This window comes from Lynx canadensis, chromosome E3, assembly GCF_007474595.2.
Source record: "Lynx canadensis isolate LIC74 chromosome E3, mLynCan4.pri.v2, whole genome shotgun sequence".
In the NCBI taxonomy this organism is placed as follows: domain Eukaryota; kingdom Metazoa; phylum Chordata; class Mammalia; order Carnivora; family Felidae; genus Lynx; species Lynx canadensis.
The window spans coordinates 16,986,199-17,005,329 of record NC_044318.1 but is presented as its reverse complement, the minus strand read 5'-3'; the positions used below and the strand labels follow the sequence as shown (position 1 = coordinate 17,005,329).

General features: G+C 40.6%; 1 protein-coding gene across 3 annotated transcripts in view; it reads right to left on the bottom strand.

Moving 5' to 3' along the window:
• Nucleotides 1-6,901: 6,901 nt before the first annotated feature.
• Nucleotides 6,902-19,131, bottom strand: part of ANKS4B (ankyrin repeat and sterile alpha motif domain containing 4B) — a 71,467-nt gene continuing 59,237 nt past the window's right edge. For all 3 annotated transcript variants that reach the window (XM_032591543.1, XM_032591542.1, XM_032591544.1), the window contains 2 exons: nucleotides 17,249-17,491; nucleotides 6,902-8,939 (listed from right to left, as the gene is read on the bottom strand). In XM_032591543.1, coding sequence (XP_032447434.1) covers nucleotides 7,850-8,939; nucleotides 17,249-17,491 — 1,333 coding nt within the window. In that variant the 3' untranslated portion in view covers nucleotides 6,902-7,849. The remainder of the gene's footprint in view (nucleotides 8,940-17,248; nucleotides 17,492-19,131) is intronic.

The window sequence follows — 19,131 nt, the reverse complement described above, 5'->3', positions numbered from 1 at the left end:
CAATGGAGCTTCTATATTGGTCAGGACTTCTTTGGTCACAAGTAGTAGAGACCACAACTCAAACTACCCTAGGCACAATGATTGAAAGAACGAATGAATGAGGAATGGAATATATTGGCTCTTACAATTCAGAAGTACACAGGTAACTGCTCACAGCTACAGCTGTATCCAGGGCTCCAAGTATCCATAGGACCCAGTCTTGCTCTCTCCATCCCTCAGCTCTGTTTTCTTCAGTGTTGGCTCCATTACCGAGTAACTTTCCCCCTGGCTGTCCTCTTCGGCAACGTTAGCAGAAATGGAGATTATCCCACAATTCGAAGGACCATCTAGGTGATGTGCCCATTTCTGTGCCTAACACTGTAGCTAAATGAGATGGAATACTCTGGCACAGTCCAGTGCCATGTACCTGTCCCTGAAACAAACACATCCTCCCACTATTCTGATGCTGCTATTATCCGGGCCTGGGTCACATGCCCCCATTGAAGTCCAGAGTGGAATTAGTCCACCTGACCACATGAGCTAACAGAAGAGAAGGGGGCTCTTAGCATAAAGAGGGAGGAATGGGTATTGGGTGGACAAATCTACAGATGTCACTAAAGTATCAGTGTTGAGAGGTTCATTAGGAATTATCTGGTCCAACCTCCTCGTCTTCCAGATGAGGAAACTGAGGTGTGTTTTCCCTAGCTCCCCCAATTCACTAGCAGAGTTATGCTGCTCTTGTCCTGCCAAAGACCCCTTCCCCATCCGAATCCACTCCCACTCCTAGTCTGGCTATGAGATAAGTCAACAGCAAAGAAAAACATTTTCTATTGCTTTGTTTTCCTACACAAACTCCTAACAGTTCTTCTTCATGCTATAGAATGAAGCCACAAGTTCACCCATTCCCCTACTCACCTCCCCTCTGGTAACCATTAGTTTGTTCTCTGTAGGTAAGAATCTATTTTCTGGTTATTTTTTTTCCTTTGTTCATTTGTTTCTTAAATTCTACATAGGAGTGAAATCATATGGCTTAGCCACAAGTTTATCATGTTTGCCAGGCTGTCTGGATAGGGGCCTTTGCACTGGAATAAAATATCGATGAGATCTGCTTTTGCACATCTCAAGTGACGATGAAGTCCTTCTGGGGAACTTAATGGTCACAACCCTAAGGGATGTGTAGAGAAGGATGTGTGATAGTGGGATTATTCAAAGGGCCTCAATTACAGTAATTTCTCTGACATTGACCATAGCAACTTCTTTCTAGATATGTCTCCTGAGGCAAGGGAAAGAGAAGCAAGAATAAACTATTGAGAGTACATAAAAATAAAAAGCTTCCGGGGCACCTGGGTGGCTCAGTCAATTAAGCGTCTGACTTCTGTTCAGGTCATGATCTCTCAGTTCATGAGTTTGAGCCTGACCTCAGGCTGTGTGCTGCAGCTCAGAGCCTGGAGCCTGCTTCCAATTCTGTGTCTCCCTCTCTTTCTATCTATGCCTCCCCTACCCACACTCTCTCTCTCTCAAAAATAAATAATAAAAAATTTTAATAAAAAGCTTCTGCACAGCAAAGGAAACAACCAACAAAACTATAAGACAACCTACTGAATAGGGAAGATATTGCAAATGACATATCCAATAAAGGGTTAGTATCCAAAATATAGAAAGAATTTATACAACTCAACAACCAAAAAACAATACAATTAAGAAATGGGCAGAAAACATGAACAGACATTTCTCCAATGATGACATAGATGGATAACAGACACATGAAAAGATGCTCAACATCATCAATCATCACAGAAATACAAATCAAAACCACAATGAGATATCACCTCACACCTGTCAGAATGTCTAAAATAAAAAACACAAAAAACAATAAGTGTTGACAAGGATGCAGAGAAAAAGGAACTATCGTGTACTGTCGGTGGGAACGCAAACTAGAGCAGCCACTGTGGAAAAGAATATGGAGGTTCCTCAAAAAATTTAAAAATAGAACTACTACATGATCCAGTAATACGACTACTGGGTATTGACCCAAAGAAAACAAAAACACTAATTCAAAAAGATATATGTACCCCTGTGTTTATTGCAGCATTAGTTAGAATAGCCAAATTATGGAAGCAGCTCAAGTGTCCATCAATAGATGAATGGAGACTATATATATATGAATATTACTCAGCCATTAAAAAGAATGAAATCTTGCCATTTGCAACAACATGAATGGATCTATAGCATATTATGCTAAGTGAAATAAGTCAGAGAATGACAAATACCATATGACTTCACTCATATGTAGAATTTAAGAAACAAATGAACAAAGGAAAAAAAAAGAATCAAAAAACAGACTCTTGCCTACAGAGAACAAACTAATGGTTACCAGAGGGGAGGTGAGTAGGAGAATGGGTGAATGAGGTGAAGGAGATTAAGAGTATATTTATCATGATGAGCACTGAGTAATGTACACAATTGTTTAATCCCTATATTGTATACCTGAAACTAATATAACACTGTATGTTAACTATATTGGAATTTAAAATTTTTAAAGTGCCTGAAATAATTCATAGATTTCTTCTTTTGATCTTTCATTAAGAGCCCATACAATAACTGTTTTAGGCCACCAAGACACAATAGAAAAGAAACAGTCATTGTAAAGGGAATTAAGAGATACAAACTTTGAGTAATAAAATAAGTTGTGGGGATGAAAAGTACAGCATAGGGAATATAGTCAATAATATTGTAGTAATGTATGGTGACAGATGGTAACTATACTTATCATGGTTGAGCATTTCATAAAGTATATAATTATTGAACCACTATGTTGTACACCTGAAACTAATATTGTATGTCCACTATACTTCAATTTTTTAAAAAAGCAGTATTTACCCCCAAAAGCACACAGTCTAGGAAAAGAGAGATGTAAAAAGATGATTACAGTACCATGCTTCAGTGTTACAGGAACATATAGTCAGGGTCCCAGCAGGAACAGGGGTGACTGAAGAGAATTCAATGAAGGGACTTTAAGAAAGGAGAGGGGAGAGTTACAGGAAGCAGAGGGGACAGTGAAGCATGCCAAGGCCAGCCACACTAGGAAGCTGCCACCACCACTCGCTGAGTTGGCATGAGCAGTTAGGGAACCCAGCAAGCACTGGAGCTAGGGCAGACAGGGGCTGTGGGCTTGGATGAAGGGAGGCAGCCACAGCCCCACAAGGAAATGAGAGGTGGAGTAAATGTCTCAGCCCCTCTTTCCTCCCACTCTCTGGTCTCTTGATGGTGCCTCCCACTGTCCAAACCCAATCAGAAGTCCAGGGAGAGTCCATGGAGGTCACCAATGGGACACAGAGGAAGGTGGAGAATAGCAGAGAGAGGTTCTGGAGGTTAAACAGAAGATGGCCTGCACAGCTACAGGGTCCAACCCAGACTAGCGGCAGGCAGAGAGGGTGAGTCTCCCAAGAGAGTTGGCTACATGGAGGAAGGGTTTCCCAGGAGGAGGGATGATGGTGTGCGGGGGCACAGGCATAGGAGAGGCACACTATATTCAGGAAGCTACAGGAAACCTGGTGTGGCTGCAATTAGGAGAGAGAGAGAGGAAGGGCCAGAGATGAGATCAGAGGCTTGTTAAGTATGCCATTCTCAAAAGAGGAAGAATAGATAGAGCCCTGGGTTTCTCGGTCTCTGCATTATTAACATTTGGGTTCAGATTATTCTTTGTTGTAGGAGGCTGTCCTATGCACGGTAGGATGTTTAGCATTCCTTGTTTCTAGCCCTGTATCAACCCCTGGCCCCCAACTCACGATAATGAAAAATGCCTGTAGACGTTGCCAGAGGTCCCTGGGGCAAAATTATCCCAGTTAAGAATCACCGACTTGGGAGAAGATGGGTTTAGTTCTGGGCATATTGAGTTTGAGGTACCTGTGAGACATTCAAGGGGAGACGTCAGATAAGCACTCGGGCTTATGGATTTGGAGCTCAAAACAATGGTCTGGGTTGGTTACTCAGATTTTGGAATTGCAAGCATACAATTATGTGTATAGCCTGTGTATAGCCTGACGGCCTGAGATATAAGCACGATATGTGTTTGACACACCAAACTCCTTCAGTGAAATGTTCTTTCTTTTATTTCTCACTGACTTTTATGTTAGACTACAAAGAGAGGGAGACAGAGAGAGAACCAAGGGCATTAGGGAGTTTGATAGCACTGGATAAGCATCTAGATTAAGGGATGGAGGTCTGAATACAGTGAGTATTTAAACTCATCCAGGCTCATAATCCTCCAGTCTGTCTCTAGACAAGGCATTTATACTGCTCTAGCTTCCTCCCTTAGGCCTCTCTTGTTTCACTTAGTTTGAAACATCTAGAATTCTTATAACAGTTATAACCTTTTATAATATGGTATAAGACTTTTTTACAGCAATGTGGCATGATGGAGAGGCTATATCCTTCATGATAAGTTGGGAGAACATTCACATACTGGTTCTGTAAATAATTCATAAGAGGCCAAGAGCCCACAAGAAGAGCATAAAGGTGCCTGGTGAGATCCCCAATAGCAAATGTCTCCCCAAAAGAGGTGAGAGTTGTCCAACGTGACTGATGACTACAACTATGTTACACTTGAGGCAGAAAATGGATTGAGAATGGTTTGTGCAATGGGGAGAAAGTTTTTCCTTTCAGAGTCACTCCTTTCGACGTCACATAACCCGCCCTGACCCTTAGATGCCATGTGAGACACTACATTCAGTGAAACTCCTAGGAATCAACAGCCCAGCATAATTTGCATCTTGCCTCCAGCCTAGGCCTCCCATCTAGTTATGCAACAATAAATAGTGACCATCTGCTATATGACAGACCAGAATTTGGTGCAAGGGATATGTCAGTGAACATAGGACAGAGAAAACTCCCTGTCTCCAAGGAGCTTACATTGTAAGGCAGAACATGGCTTCTCCAATAGGGAAGTAGGTGTAGCAGAGTTCTCAGTAGTGGGAAACTTTTAATTCAACTTCTTTGCTCCCTGATATATAAGACCGAAGGTAATTCTCACTGTTTCGTTCATATATTTTGATCTAATTTTTGTGATAATTGCAGACATGGTATCTACCCTTTAAATGGAACAACAGGAGATGTTCAGAGAATGGTAGATGAGCCAATGGAGCCTACAAGCTGGGTTACCTTAATAAAAATAAAATTCAGCTGTTGAAAAAAATGCAACTCTGACAACCCATTGTGGCCTCACAGAGGTTTATGATTATTCACGTGATAACAGAAAGGGATTAGGTTTGGTCCCTTCTTTTTAATCCAGCAATTTTGGATGGCATTTTCATGTGACATTTTACAATCCACATGTCCTTCAAAATCATATCCCCTTCTCTCATCGCAAAATTGACATGAAGTCCAAGGGGATGGTCATAGTGAGAGCTTCCAGTTCTACTGGACAAACAAACATCCTCCTTCCTGTATTTTCTGAGCCAAATGCTGCCCCTCCAGTAGAAAGAATTCTCCAGCATGGAGAATTCCAGCTGGAAATGAGGAACTCCCACGAAGCACTTTGCATGAGATCCTTTAAGGCGGAGAGTTCCACTAATATTTCCACTGACCTGCCTTTTCTCATTCTCCCAAAGAGGTATCTTTCCACGCCCATAAGGTGATATTCTATCCAGGCAGCAATGCAGGTTTCCAGCTCACAATTCTTTGTACCACCTCACACAGCCTCTCATTTGCTACAATGTATCGCCAGCCTTTCTATACTACTTTTACCTCTGACAGTCATGTACAAAGTACTACTGGAACTCATCCTTTTTGTTAACAGCAGCACTTCCTCCCCGCCCCCCAACCCCAGTGACTTATACTTCTCATATATCCTAGGAACCAGTGTCTCATTAGGCAGATTCTGGAGAATAAGTGGAGAGAGGATCCTGGCATCTACAATAATGAAGTACTAATACACGCAGGCTCAGACACAACAAACTTTATCTGGGTTTCTTTTACGTGCCAAATGCTTTTGTGCACACTTTTTGAAAGCAAATACAGCTTCAGTCTATTCCAGACCAACAAAATGCAGTATTTGTAAACATGATCATCCCCTAGTGCAACATATTTATTCCATGACTGACAATCTTTCTGAATCTATCCATTGAGGAAGAATGAGCCAATTGTTCATCAGATTTACACATCTGTATCCTCCTGAAGCTTATCGTCTCCATGGGTGCCTCTTGAAATAACCCAAACAGATGTGCATGAGGAACCATGCTGAACATGAACAGCTGTTTCTGTATTATACACACAGTCAATAGTAAATTCCACTTGATGTAAGTCTGGCTATAAAAATCCAAGGAAGCTTAGCTGTTCAGTAGGGTTTCAATCTGAATTGGGATGGCCATTCAAAAATGTCAGCTGCAATTCTGCCAGTTTATATCATAAAACTTACACATATTCAGACATGTGGCCATGCTGACAGACAAGAATAAATAAAAGATATGTACATAATAGGGGCTCTTGGGTGGCTCAGTCGGTTAAGCATCGGACTTCAGCTCAGGTCATGATCTCACAGATCATGGGTTTGAGCCCTGCATCGGGCTCTGTGCTGACGGCTCAGAGCCTGGAGCCTGCTTTGGATTCTGTCTCCCTCTTTCTCTGCCCCTCCCCCTCTCATGTTCTATCTCTCTGCCTCTCAAAAATAAAAAAAGTAATAAAAATTTTTTTAAACCACATAAAAAAAGATATGTACATGCACATAAAAATGTAAAATTTCCTTTTATAATCAACTTTTCCCTACAAATGACCTAGATGTCCCCCCCTTCTTTTAAGTTTCAGAAGGCACTTACCTTGAGAAAAATCATGAAACAGTCCAGACTTTTTCTCGGCATCCTTATTTTCTCTCCACTCCTTAGTCTTGGTCTGCTAAGACTGCCATAACAAAATACCACAGACTGGGTGGTTTAAACAACAGAAATTTATTTTCTTACAGCTCTGAAGACTGGAAGTGCAAGATCAAAGTATTGGAAGGTTTGGTTTTTCCTGAAGCATCTGTCTTTGGCTTGCAGATGACTGTTTTCTTGCTGTGTCCCCATGTGGCCTCTTCTGTGTGTGTGTGTGCAACCCTGAGTGTCTCTTCTTATAAGGACACCATCCATCTGTGTCCCTTATGACATCATTTAACTTTAATCACCTCCCTAATGGTCTGATCTCCAAATACAGTTATGTTGAGGCATAAAGCTTCAACATACAAATTTTAGGGAGATACGATTCATATTACATCAGGTACCCGGTATTCTATTTCTTTCTTCACTCTCCCTACATGCTGCTCTGCCTCTGTTCCCAGGCAGGAATATTATAAACCCATTTCCATTACTTATAAACATGTAAACATCTGTTGAGGGGTTAAACACATTTAAGTTGGACATAAAGCCTCAGACCAATGGAAGAATTCAAATCTCTTCCAACAGACAAAGTCATAGAGCTCAGGACAGAACTGGAGTTGGAATCCCCAGGCTCTAAGGATGAGAAAGTAAGCAGCACACTTGTGTGACAAGAGATTATAATTTTTAAGTTCAGAGTTGGAAAATTAAAGAGATTTTCCCTTGTCTGCCATTCATTTAACCCTTTCTATATTCAAAAATATCAAAAAGATAATTGGAGAGAAAATTGCATTCTTGTATTCCCAGATCTCTTTGAGTTGGTCACTGGTGGTTTTTTTGGACAGGTACAGAATATTTCTCAGACTACAGTCTGGGCCTCTTTCTTAGGAGCGCATTTCCAAAACCCTAGCAACAATTCCCAGTGGCCTGGCATTGGGCATACAGAGGGTGTTGACTGGAGGGTTTCCAGTGGGCCACAGCATTGCCCCATTGCTGCAGATTCACCCTGTGGACCCAATAATCCATCAGAGACTGGTGTCAATCAGTTGCCCAGGCTGTTGTAGCACCTGCTTCCTTCCATTTATAGCATTAAGAACTTTCTTCCTGGGACCAAGCTGCATTTGTATACTCTGAAGATCCTCATCAGAGCAAAGTAACAGAGCTTCTAGATCAATCTGCTCTCTCATGAAAATAGGAAGGAATTCTTCCAGGTGGTGGGACTGCAAAAATACTTCCAGAGGAGTAGCATCAACCACATCTTCCTCCCACTCCACTTCATCCTCATCCCAAGGCAAATCATCTTCATGGCTGTTTTCCACTCCCTCGTTGTTAGCCTCAGCTTCCTCAGCCTCTGCTGCTCCTTGTCTCTGAAGCAATTCACTGTGCATCTGAAATCCCAACACCCTCTTGCTGTCTGAGAGGTCTTCGGGACTTAATATTCTGTTCTTTCTAAAAACAATATTGCCTAGACCCGGACGGTTAAGAATGGACTCGTGCTGCACACCTCCGTCCTCCTTTGCTGAGAAATGGAGCTTCTCTTTGAAGTCCTGGGAGAATGTGTCTTCCTCCTCTTCTCTGAACACTTCCATCACATTCCTCTGCCCACTTCTGCTCTCCTTCCCTACCAGCTCTTCTGTACCTTTGTTCTTCTTGAACTTTATCTTGAAGGTGTCTTTAATGCCCTTAGTTGCTGACCCAAATGTACCAGAAGCAGAAGCATTTGAAAGGGATGACCTGGAGAAAGTAGCCTTGGAAGAAGAAAGAGTCCCAGATTCCTCCTTGCTATAGGTGCGAGCCATCTTGTGTTGGTGCTTCTCTTGGAGCCTCTCGCACTCTTTGATCTGCCTCCTGGCATTCTTCTGAGCTTGCTCCTTCAGCCTGCTAACTTTCTTGGGGCTCATGATGTTCTGGGCAGTGGCAGCCTTATCCAGGAGAGCAACACATTCATTCTGCTCTCTGCTAGCAGCAGCATCCAGTGGAGACTGTAAGTTGTTGTCCAGGGCAAAGATGTTGGCACCAAAGTTGACCAGGAATGAAACACAGTGGGTATGACCATTGGAGGCTGCATAATGCAAGGGAGTATTTCCCCAGATGTCACATCTATTAGGGTCCCCTCTAGAAAAAATATCAAAAATACACATAATTTTTGTTTCTTAGAACATGAGGTCCAAAATAAATAAATAAATAAATAAAACCAAGATGAACAAAATACATGTTAATCCTGCCTTGGCATTGGTTATAACTTGTGAAAGTCTAAACACATAGAGAAATCAACATGGCCAGAAACAGAAAGAGCCCATCTCTACCCTTTGCTTCCTTTTTAGAAGAAAAGCTTTCCAAGAAACATCCCCCTCCCCCCAAAAAAGCCACTTTCATGTCTCATTGTTCCCAATTGGATCACATGTCTATAGGAAGAGAAATAGAACTACTATAACTTAGGCCAATTAAAAATTTTCCCTGAAGCTAGGGATAAGATTACCCAGTGGCATACTTGTAAATGTTTAACAACTGGCTTACCCAAGAAAAAGATCAAAGCTCTGATTTATGGCATGTGCCAATTTTTGTGTTGTACATACACCCATCATGGCAAAATTCAAGCTACTAATGTGATATTACTGGACACAGTTTGGAAGAGATGTACAGTAACACACTGTTATAAATTATTCCCACCATATATGTAGATATTGCAGATGTGCAAAATCTTAAGAACATAGTTAATAGTAAAATGCACTAAATAATTAGGAAGTGAGAAGTTTTGAGTATTTAAAAATATAATTTATTAACTGATAGGTTAAATAACCTTATTTTTAATAATGACTCTGTTTAACAGACTGAAACTTCCTGAAAATTAAGCAATCATCTCTCATGAGCTGGTAAGAGCTCATTCCCACTCTAACAGTGTTACCACACTGGAGTCACATGTAGGAAAATAAAGAACTGAACAGAACTGGGTTCCCACCAGCAAGAAAGAAGAGGAGAATGGATATTGTGTAGGTACCAAACAGTATCTACTACAACCATTATTCATACAAAGGGTAGAACATATCCATTGATTCCCCAACTTACTTCCATGTAATTACAGTGTCATATATGCGATCAGTTCTGCAACGGCTTACGGTGTAATTGGGGGTACTATTAGATGGGATTAAGGCCAGAGACCCCATGCCAGCATAGAAACAGTCATGCGGTAGGTGCTCAGTAAAGATTTGTGGGATGAATTAATGCCTACTGGAATCTTGCCCCAGGCCACAACCCCACTCCCCCTATGAGATTGTGAGTTACTGGCAGTCATGTTGTTTAATATGGCTCTGGCCCCAAGCCCAAGCCATTGATGAGAACTCTGATAATACAGGTACTAAGAGGCATTCTTCCCTCACCCTAGACTAGACCCCCAAACGAGGATCCCTCTAAACTTTCCCCAGTCTGGACCCATGGAAGGACAGGAGACAGGTTCCGAGAAGGCCTCTTGACATTCTTGGTGAGTAGGATGTGGAAACAGGAGAGACAATCCATGCACTTGCAACTGCCACATCAATGCCCTGTGACCCTTCCTCTGTTGCTTGCTACTCAAAGTTTGGTCCCTGGATCAGTAGTAGCAGCTGCAGCTGCTAGTTTGCTAGAAATGTGGAATCTTGGACTCCAGCCCAGAATTCCTGAATCAGAATCCGAAGTTTAACAAGATCCCAAGGTGATATGTAAGTTCCCTGCAGATTGAGAAGAGCTGCGCTAGTTAACGGAGCCTAACCAATGTCCAGTAATTTGATGAATCGAATTTGTAACTCCTCCACGGAAAGCCTTGGTCTCCTCAGGCTTTTCAGTTGTGAAGGTTTATACTTTCAACACCATCACCACCATCCACCATCACCATCTCCTTCTTAAAGAAAGACCAGGATAATTATCAGAGGGGTAAAATAAGGCTCAGAATGGTTAACTGATTTAAGCCTGTTACACAGGCAGCATACTTTGGATCAGGCTTGCCTCCAGGCCTAACGGTCTCCAGCACAATATAGTCTTATGTTAACAGACCTCAAGTTTTTCTACTTTGCCAGCTATGAGGCCTCAAGCTTAACTCACTGAGGACTCAGTGTCCTCATCTGAATGAGTATGAGAATAATTTTCATGGAGTTGCTATGTGAATAAGTTAACATAAAGCCTTAGAAAAGTGCTTGGTCCATAGTGAATACTCAATAAACATTACCTATTATCATTTCCCTTTTCCCTAAACTCATAATCCCTAATTTCATATATTTATTTTCCCCACAGCATTATAATAGCTCTTGTGACTTTTGTTAAATGTTTATTTATTTTGAGAGAGAGAGCACAGGAGAGGGACAGAGGGAGAGAGAGAATCCTAAACGGCCTTTGCATTCAGAGTGGAGCCCGACATGAGGCTCCATCTCGTGACCATGAGCTCATGACCTGAGCCAAAATCAAGAGTCGGACGCTTAACTGACTGAGCCACCCAGGCGCCCTAGCTCTTGCGACTTTTTAACACTTACAGTCGTACTTAATTTGCCCAATATTTATGTCCCAACTCCCTAATGAGATAATATGCCTCAGAGGGTCAAACCTGTGTCTTTTTGTCCTTTGTATCACATCTCCTAGCAGAAGTCTCAGACTCAAAGAAACCAAGCAGGTCATTTAAGCAGCTGAATGGAGCCAAGCTTGTTCTTTCAACAAAGTCATAGTTGAGTGTGAACTTCAATGAGAAAGGATAGCTGTCGCTCAGCAGCAGCTGACTGCCACCTTGAATAAAAGCAGGCACAATTTGGCCAGGGCTTCCATTTTCCACATAAAGCCAGACATCCAGGATTTCATGTGGAATTTTTTGAATTTCAAACGTTGGCTCCAATTTAAAAGAAAAATACAGTGAAATCCAAATAAAACACAGTTTTGGACTGGATCCAGCCCATACTCTGGCAGTTGGTAACCTCCTTCTGAGCAGAGAACAGCATGAACAGATGCACATATGGGTGATGTTAAACATGGCATATCTGAGGAACCAGGAGTATATTTCGGTTGACCAGAGTGCATGGAGATGGGGCAAGGGAAATCAGTGCAAAGAGGAAAGCAAGAAAATGAAATTTAATCTAAGGAAAGCAAATATTAAATAAGACCATTCTGTCGGGCTGCTACTTCCAAGAGGTCTGCTCAGTATGCCTGATTTAATTGTTTTGGATCAAAGAAAACCTCTTTCAGTCTTAGTGCAGTTGTGTATCTTAGGGGGGCACAGTGCCTCACCCCCAAAGATGTCGTTTTACATTTTATTTATTTTAACCAAGCACCATATTCAAAAGACTCCTTAAGTACTCTAGACATCAAAGAGGGATTGTAAAAACATCCAAGATGGTACTACAAACATAAACAAAAACATACTGGTTAAATTTGCTTGAAACTATTGGGTTGTATAAGTTAAAAAAGAAATTATTGAGAGGAGTGAGCTATGGTGGGGATGTTCAGGGTCTTAAGGAGTTTAGGTTAAATCTACATGCTTTGGAACTTAAAGGAACTTAAATGACCCTTTCAAGATGGAAGGAAGAACATCAAGAAAACCTTGAGATGACCCCAAAGATGTGTCTTGTTCTAAGAAAATTTCAAATGCAAAATTCCAAATTTATAGATGAAACTGTCAGTAAGATGATTTAAAAGTTTCCCTAGTGTATTTAAGTTATTTCCACTTATAAAAATTCTATTTAAAAGCAACTTTCTTGGGTGCCTGGGTGGCTGAGTTGGTTAAGCATCTGACTCTTCATGATCTCACAGTTTGTGAGTTCGAGCCCCAAGTCGGGCTCTGTGCTGACAGCTTGGAGCCTGGAACCTGCTTCAGATTCTGTGTCTCCCTCTCTCTGCCCCTCACCTGTTCACACTCTGTCTCTCTCAAATAAATAAATATTAAAAAAAATTTTTTTCAAAGCATCTGACTCTTAATTTCAGCTCAGGCCATGATCCCACAGTTCTTGAGTTTGAGCCCTGCATCAGGTTCTGTGCTACAGCTCGGAGCCTGGAGTCTGCTTCAAATTCTGTGTCTCCCTCTCTCTCTGCCCTTCCCCCAGCTCCCTCTCTGTCTCTCTCTCTCTCTCAAAAATTAATTTTTTTAAATGTTTATTTTATTCTAAGGCAACTTTCTGGGGCGCCAGGGTGGCTCAGTTGGTTAAGCAACCAACTTCAGCTCAGGTCATGATCTCGCAATTTGTGAGTTGAAGACTCGTGACAAGCTCTGTGCTGACAGCTTGGAGATGGAGCCTGCTTCAGATACTGTGTCTCCCTCTCCTCTTTGTGCTCTGTCTCTCAAAAATAAATAAAAACTTTAAAAAAATTTTTTTAAATAAAGCAACTTTCCAAATTTGTGTATAACTTAAAATATTTTCTAATGACAAATGTCATGGAGACCTTATTTTTTTTAATGTTTATTTATTTCTGAGAGAGAGAGACAGAGCATGAGCAGGACAGGGGCAGAGAGAGAGGGAGACACAGAATCCAAAGCAGGCTCCAGGCTCTGTGCCATCAGCACAGAGCCTGACACAGGGCTCGAACTCGTGAACTGTGAGATCATGACCTGAGCTGACGCCGGATGCCCAACTGACTGAGCCACCCAGGCGACCCTCATGGAGTACTTCTAAATTCAATCTTTGTCTTTCAGTCTTTGGTGTCTTTCATACTTCTTGATAGAATCATTACACATACCTGCCCAGATATTCACAAACTGGTCCCTGTCGTTTGATTATCTGAATCTAATATTGACGCTATAGTGTTTGCCTAGGCTAAATTCAGTCTTGGGTTGGTTTCTTTTCCTATTTCTTTTTTCCAAAAGAGAAACTCACAGAAGAGATTTTAAAATAATCCCCACTTTGCTCTTGCTTTTTTGTAGGTCAGTGCATTTGGGCAGTAATTTTTAAAACCGGATTGGTATTATAGTCACTAAATGGGCAACTTGCTTATATTAACTTACTCTGAGCATCTGGTCCACATCATTTTTTCTCTTTTGAAGTTAATTTGTTTTTTGTGAAGCTGTTCTCAGAAAAAAAAATCAGTCTTTCAAAAATGTTTTTCTACATAAGAAGGAATATTTGGACTTATTAATAATCAAAGAAATATAAATGAAAACAATGTACTACCATTTTCTTGCCCATCAGATAGGCAAGGATTAAAAAGAACAGTAATACTCAGTTTTGGCAGGAGTATGGGAAAATGAACAATGCTGGAGGAATCATAAAGTAGTTCAAATTTCCTGGCACGTTATGTGCCAAAAGCTTTTAAAACATAGCACCCTCTTGAATCAATAACTCTGCCTTTAAGAATTTATCCTAAGGAAATATTAGACCCTTGTGTAAAGATGAGTAAGCAAGGGTGTTCATCCCAACTTGTTAATAACAGTTGAAAGACTGGATTCAAATTTAAGTGTTATGAACAAGCAACTGATTAAATAAATTATGATGAAACCGTAAAAACAGAATACCATATAGTCATTAAAAACCAGTGACATGATGGGGCGCCTGGGTGGCTCAGTCGGTTGAGGGTCCGACTTCGGTTCAGGTCATGATCTCACACTCCGTGGGTTCGAGCTGCATGTTGGGCTCTGTGCTGATGGCTCAGAGCCTGGACTCTGCTTCAGATTCTGTGTCTGCCCCCCTCTCTACCCCTCCCCTGCTCATGCTCTGTCTCTCTCTGTCTCAAAAATAAATAAAAACAGTAAAAAATTTTTTAAAAAACAGTGGCATGGGATCCCTGGGTGGCACAGTTAGCTGACTGTCCAACTCTTGATTTCAGCTCAGTTCATGATCCCAGGATCATGGGATCAAGCCCCACATCAGGCTCTGTGCTGAGCCTGCTTAAGATTCTCTCCCTCTCTCTCTCTCTCTCTCTGTCTCTCTCTCTCTGTCTCTTTCTCTCCCTCTCCATCTGCCCCTCTCCCCACTCTTCTAAATCCAATCTCTGTCTTTTAGTCCTTGGTGTCTTTCATACTTCTTGATAGAACCATTACACATATCTGCCCAGGTGTTCACAAACTGGTTCCCCTCATTTGATTAGCTGAATCCAATATTGATGCTATAGTGTTTGCCTGGGCTAAATTCAGGCAAATTCTCTCTCTCTCTAATTAACAAAACAAAACAAAACAAAACAAAACAAAACAAAACACCAGTGGTATAGATTTCTACTTCAAAGAGCAAATAAAAAACTGAAAGTGAAAATGATCCATAATCTATTGTTAAATAATTAGAAGCAGGTGTCAGAACAGTTTGTAACATATGACTGCCTTTTTTCAGGGGGAAAAATGTATGTGTATGTACATGTTCTCAAAGGAAAAAGTCTGGAAGGATATAAGCCCAAATGTTAATGACTGTAAAAATTGGTTTGATTTTTACTTTATTAAATTTATCTTTGTAATATGATGTAAAATTTTGCAATAAGTATCCTCGAAGAATCAGGGAGGAAGATAACTTAGGTTAGCAAGTGAAACAAAACAAAAAAAATTCACATACACTTTGAAGGCAAAATGAAATTTTGTATAATTGGTGCCATCTTCCAAGTGTAGGAGAACATATGTAATTATTGCTTTTCATCTTTAAATTTTGAAAAGAAAGGAACACAATTTTTAACAAAGCCAGAGTTTGGGTATTAATAATTACCACATGATCCACTGTCAGTGATCAATGACTGATTAACTTCTAAATTCAATTTTTAATTTATTTCCCTTTTTAACTCCCTTAAGTATAACTGGCAATTGATCTCTCACAGTTCCTGAAAATTGGCTGTGGTCAATATGGGAGCCTAAGAAAACCTGTACAAGATATTTTTTTCAGCCCATGTACTCCATGGCAATTTAACACAACGGTGGAACATGGGGTCTTACCTTCCTCTTCCTCTACTCACCAAAACATCCAGTCAACTGTAATTGATCCTACACCCAAACTGCCACTCCAGTCCATCCCCGTCTCCCCATTGCCATTGCCACTGCCCTAGTCCAGTTCATCTCTCATCTCAACCATTAAAATAGCCCTTGAACATTTTCTGTGACTGCTACACAGCTGCCTGAACAAGTTTTGTAAACACAAATCTACCAGGTGGCTACCCTGCTTAAACCTGACAATGACTTCCCATGCCATTAGGATAAAGTTCAACTCCCAAACAGAGTTTACAAGGCTCTTGTGATCTGGTCGTTTCTTATAACTTGGCCTCTCCCCATTAAAGCTGCATCCAGCCATACTCAACTTCAGTGCCTAGAATGCAAAGTGCTCTCACTTGGGAAACATTCTTCCTTCCATCTTCTGGCCAGCTTCTTCTCACCTTTCAAGTTACAGCTTCAATGATCCAGAAAGCCTATCCTCACTCTATCGTTTGGGATAGATGCCTGTGTTATTTATGTAACGCCCTTTCTTTCCCCCCTTTATAACCAATATCATCTATGACTTAACTTATTTAATTTCTGTCTTCCTCTCTCAAATCTGATCACCATGAGGAGAGGAATTGGGTCTCTCTTGTTGATCAGGGCATCCCCAGTGGCCAATAAAATGGCTGGTACATTGCAAATATGTAAAAGTAAATATTTACTGAATTGAAATTGATTCACTTAGCTCCTTTGTTAATGTGTTCTTTTTTCCTTTCTTTACTGCCATTGGGTTATAGCTGCCAACACTGCCTAGCCCTTCTGGTAACATGCAGAAGAAAAGAGATAGGTAATTCCTGCATTAGAATTTGGGGGAAGTGTGTATGCATGTGTATATATCTGACAGCTAGAGAGATAAGACAGGCTGAAGGTCCCTTATAAAGCCAACTATTTCATCTAAGAATCATGGCTTGCATTAGGGTTGTGTATTAATAAAAGGCTGTGGATTTTAATGGAATAGATTAAAAAAAAAACAACGCATCATTTGTTCCAATCAAAGTTAACATCTTAAAGTCAAGTAAAACAGTGATTTCTTTTTAAGAGCCAACCATTTACATTTCATGGAAAAGTTTGTTTGTTTGTTTGTTTGTTTGTTTGTTTGTTTTAAAGTAGGCTTCAGACCTAGCATGGAGCCCAATGTGGGGCTTGAATTCATGACCCTGAGATCAAGACCTGACCTGACATCAAGAGTCAGATGCTTAACTGACTGGGCCACTTAGGTGCCCTTATGTAAAAGATTTTTAAAGACACAAAATTAAAATATCCTCCCCCCCATCCCCCTGCCCCGAGCAGATAACAAAGCCTTAGAGTTCAGGATCTTTCTATGTGTGGCTCATAAGGGATGAGCCATCCCCATGGTACCAGTTCTTAATGTGAAAAGAGCATCTCTAGGCAGTTTTCTCTTTTTCTCTAAAAAGACAATTATTTAGACAATCCATAAAGAACAAAGTATTTTCACTGACTTCCTTGTCTCTTGCTGCTGTCTGTAAACTCCTACCATAAACACTGTTTACAGTAGAAACCATCAGGTTGAACTTACCCTCTGCTGCAGATTATTTCTAGGGCTTCCAAATTCCCATGGTAAGCTGCCAGGAGTGTGGGAGTCATGCCATCTTCATCAGAAAGATTCAGATCTCTCTTGGTAGCCTCTTTCAAAAGTTCTAAGTAGCTATCACTAGCAGCTTGGTGGTAGCGAGTGGACATTTTTCCTGGCCACCTAAGCCCAGCCAGATATTGCTCTCCAGGCAGATCAGGTTGTTGGTGAAGTAGCCTTCCGGCAAAGCTGGTTAATCAGTAACAAGGAAGAGTGTCACCTCAGGACAAAGGTCATTCCAGCCTCCTCCATGGAAGGCAGCCAGAAAGGTTCACAGCACTGAACTTGGACCTTTCCTTTCTGGCATGGCCATGACCTGGAATAGTAAGGAATGCGGGGTTCGTCTTGAGTGTTTTAAGCCACATTTAATTTTTTCTGTCCATTAGCATGTCTTGAATGTAGTATTGGTCATCTAGGCACAGAATGTACAAAATAATTTCCAAACAATGCAGAACTAGTCTAGTTCACTAGGGAGGTCTACTTTAGAAACTATTTTATTGAGGTATAATTTATACACTATGAAATTCACCCCTTTTAAGTGTGTAATTCAATGATAGTAAATTTACACAGTGGTTCAAGCATCACCACAATCCAATTTTAGAACATATCTATCACCCTCAAAATATCCCTCATACTCATTTGTAGTTAATCCCCATTTCCCCTCCCAACCCTAGGAAACTACTAATCTGCTTTCTGTCTCTATAGATTTGCTTTTTAAGGGCATTTAATATAAATGGAATCATAAAATATATAGTCTTTGTGTTCAGGGTTTTTTTTTTAGCTTCACATAATTTTCTGAGGTACATTCATTTTTCAGTATATAACAGTACCTCCTTTTTATTGCTGAATAATATTCTACTATAGAAATATACCAAATGTTCATGATTCATCCAATAGCTGATGGACATTTAGATTGTTTCCCCTTTTTGTTTTTATGAATAATGCTTCTAAGAACATTCACACGCAAGTCTGTGTGGACATATATCTTTATGTCTCTTGGGTTTATAGCAAAGAGTGGAATGGCTGGGTTACATGATGATTTATATTTAACTTTTTCAGAAATTGCCAGTGTTTTTCCAAAGTCACTGTACTGTTATACATTTCTACCAGCAATGATTGGTGATAATTTCTCCATATCTTTGCAGCCTTTGTTGCCTTTTTGCTTATAGCCATCCTTAGAGGATGTGAAGTGGTATCATTATGGTTCTAATTTGCATTTCCTAATGATTAATGATGTTGAGCACGTTTTCATGTGCTTATTAGCCATTCTTACATCTTATCTTTATTAAATTGTTTGCCCATTTTTCTCACTGGGTTATTATCTTATTATTGAGTTATAAAAATTCTTTATATATATTGAACAAAAATCCTTTATCAGATCTATTTTGAACTGAATGAAAATGAAGACACAACATCTCAGAATTTTAAAACAGAGCTTGGCCCAAATGTCCATCAACTGATGAATGGATTAAGAAGATGTGGTATATATGAGGTGCCTGGGTGGCTCAGTTGGTTAAGTGTTTGACTTTGGCTCAGGTCATGATCTCACCGTCCATGAGTTCGAGCCCCATGTCAGGCTCTGTGCTGACAGCTTAGAGCTTAGAGCCTGGAGCCTGCTTTGGATTTTGTGTCCCCTCCCCCCCCCCCCCCCCGCTCCTCACCTACTCACACTCTGTCTCTCTCTCTCTCAAAAATAATAAATAAACATTAAAAAAAGATGTTATATATATATATATACACACACACACACACACACACACAGTGGAATACTACTCAGTAATGAAAAAAGAATGATATCTTGCCATTTGCAACAGTGTGGATGGAACTGG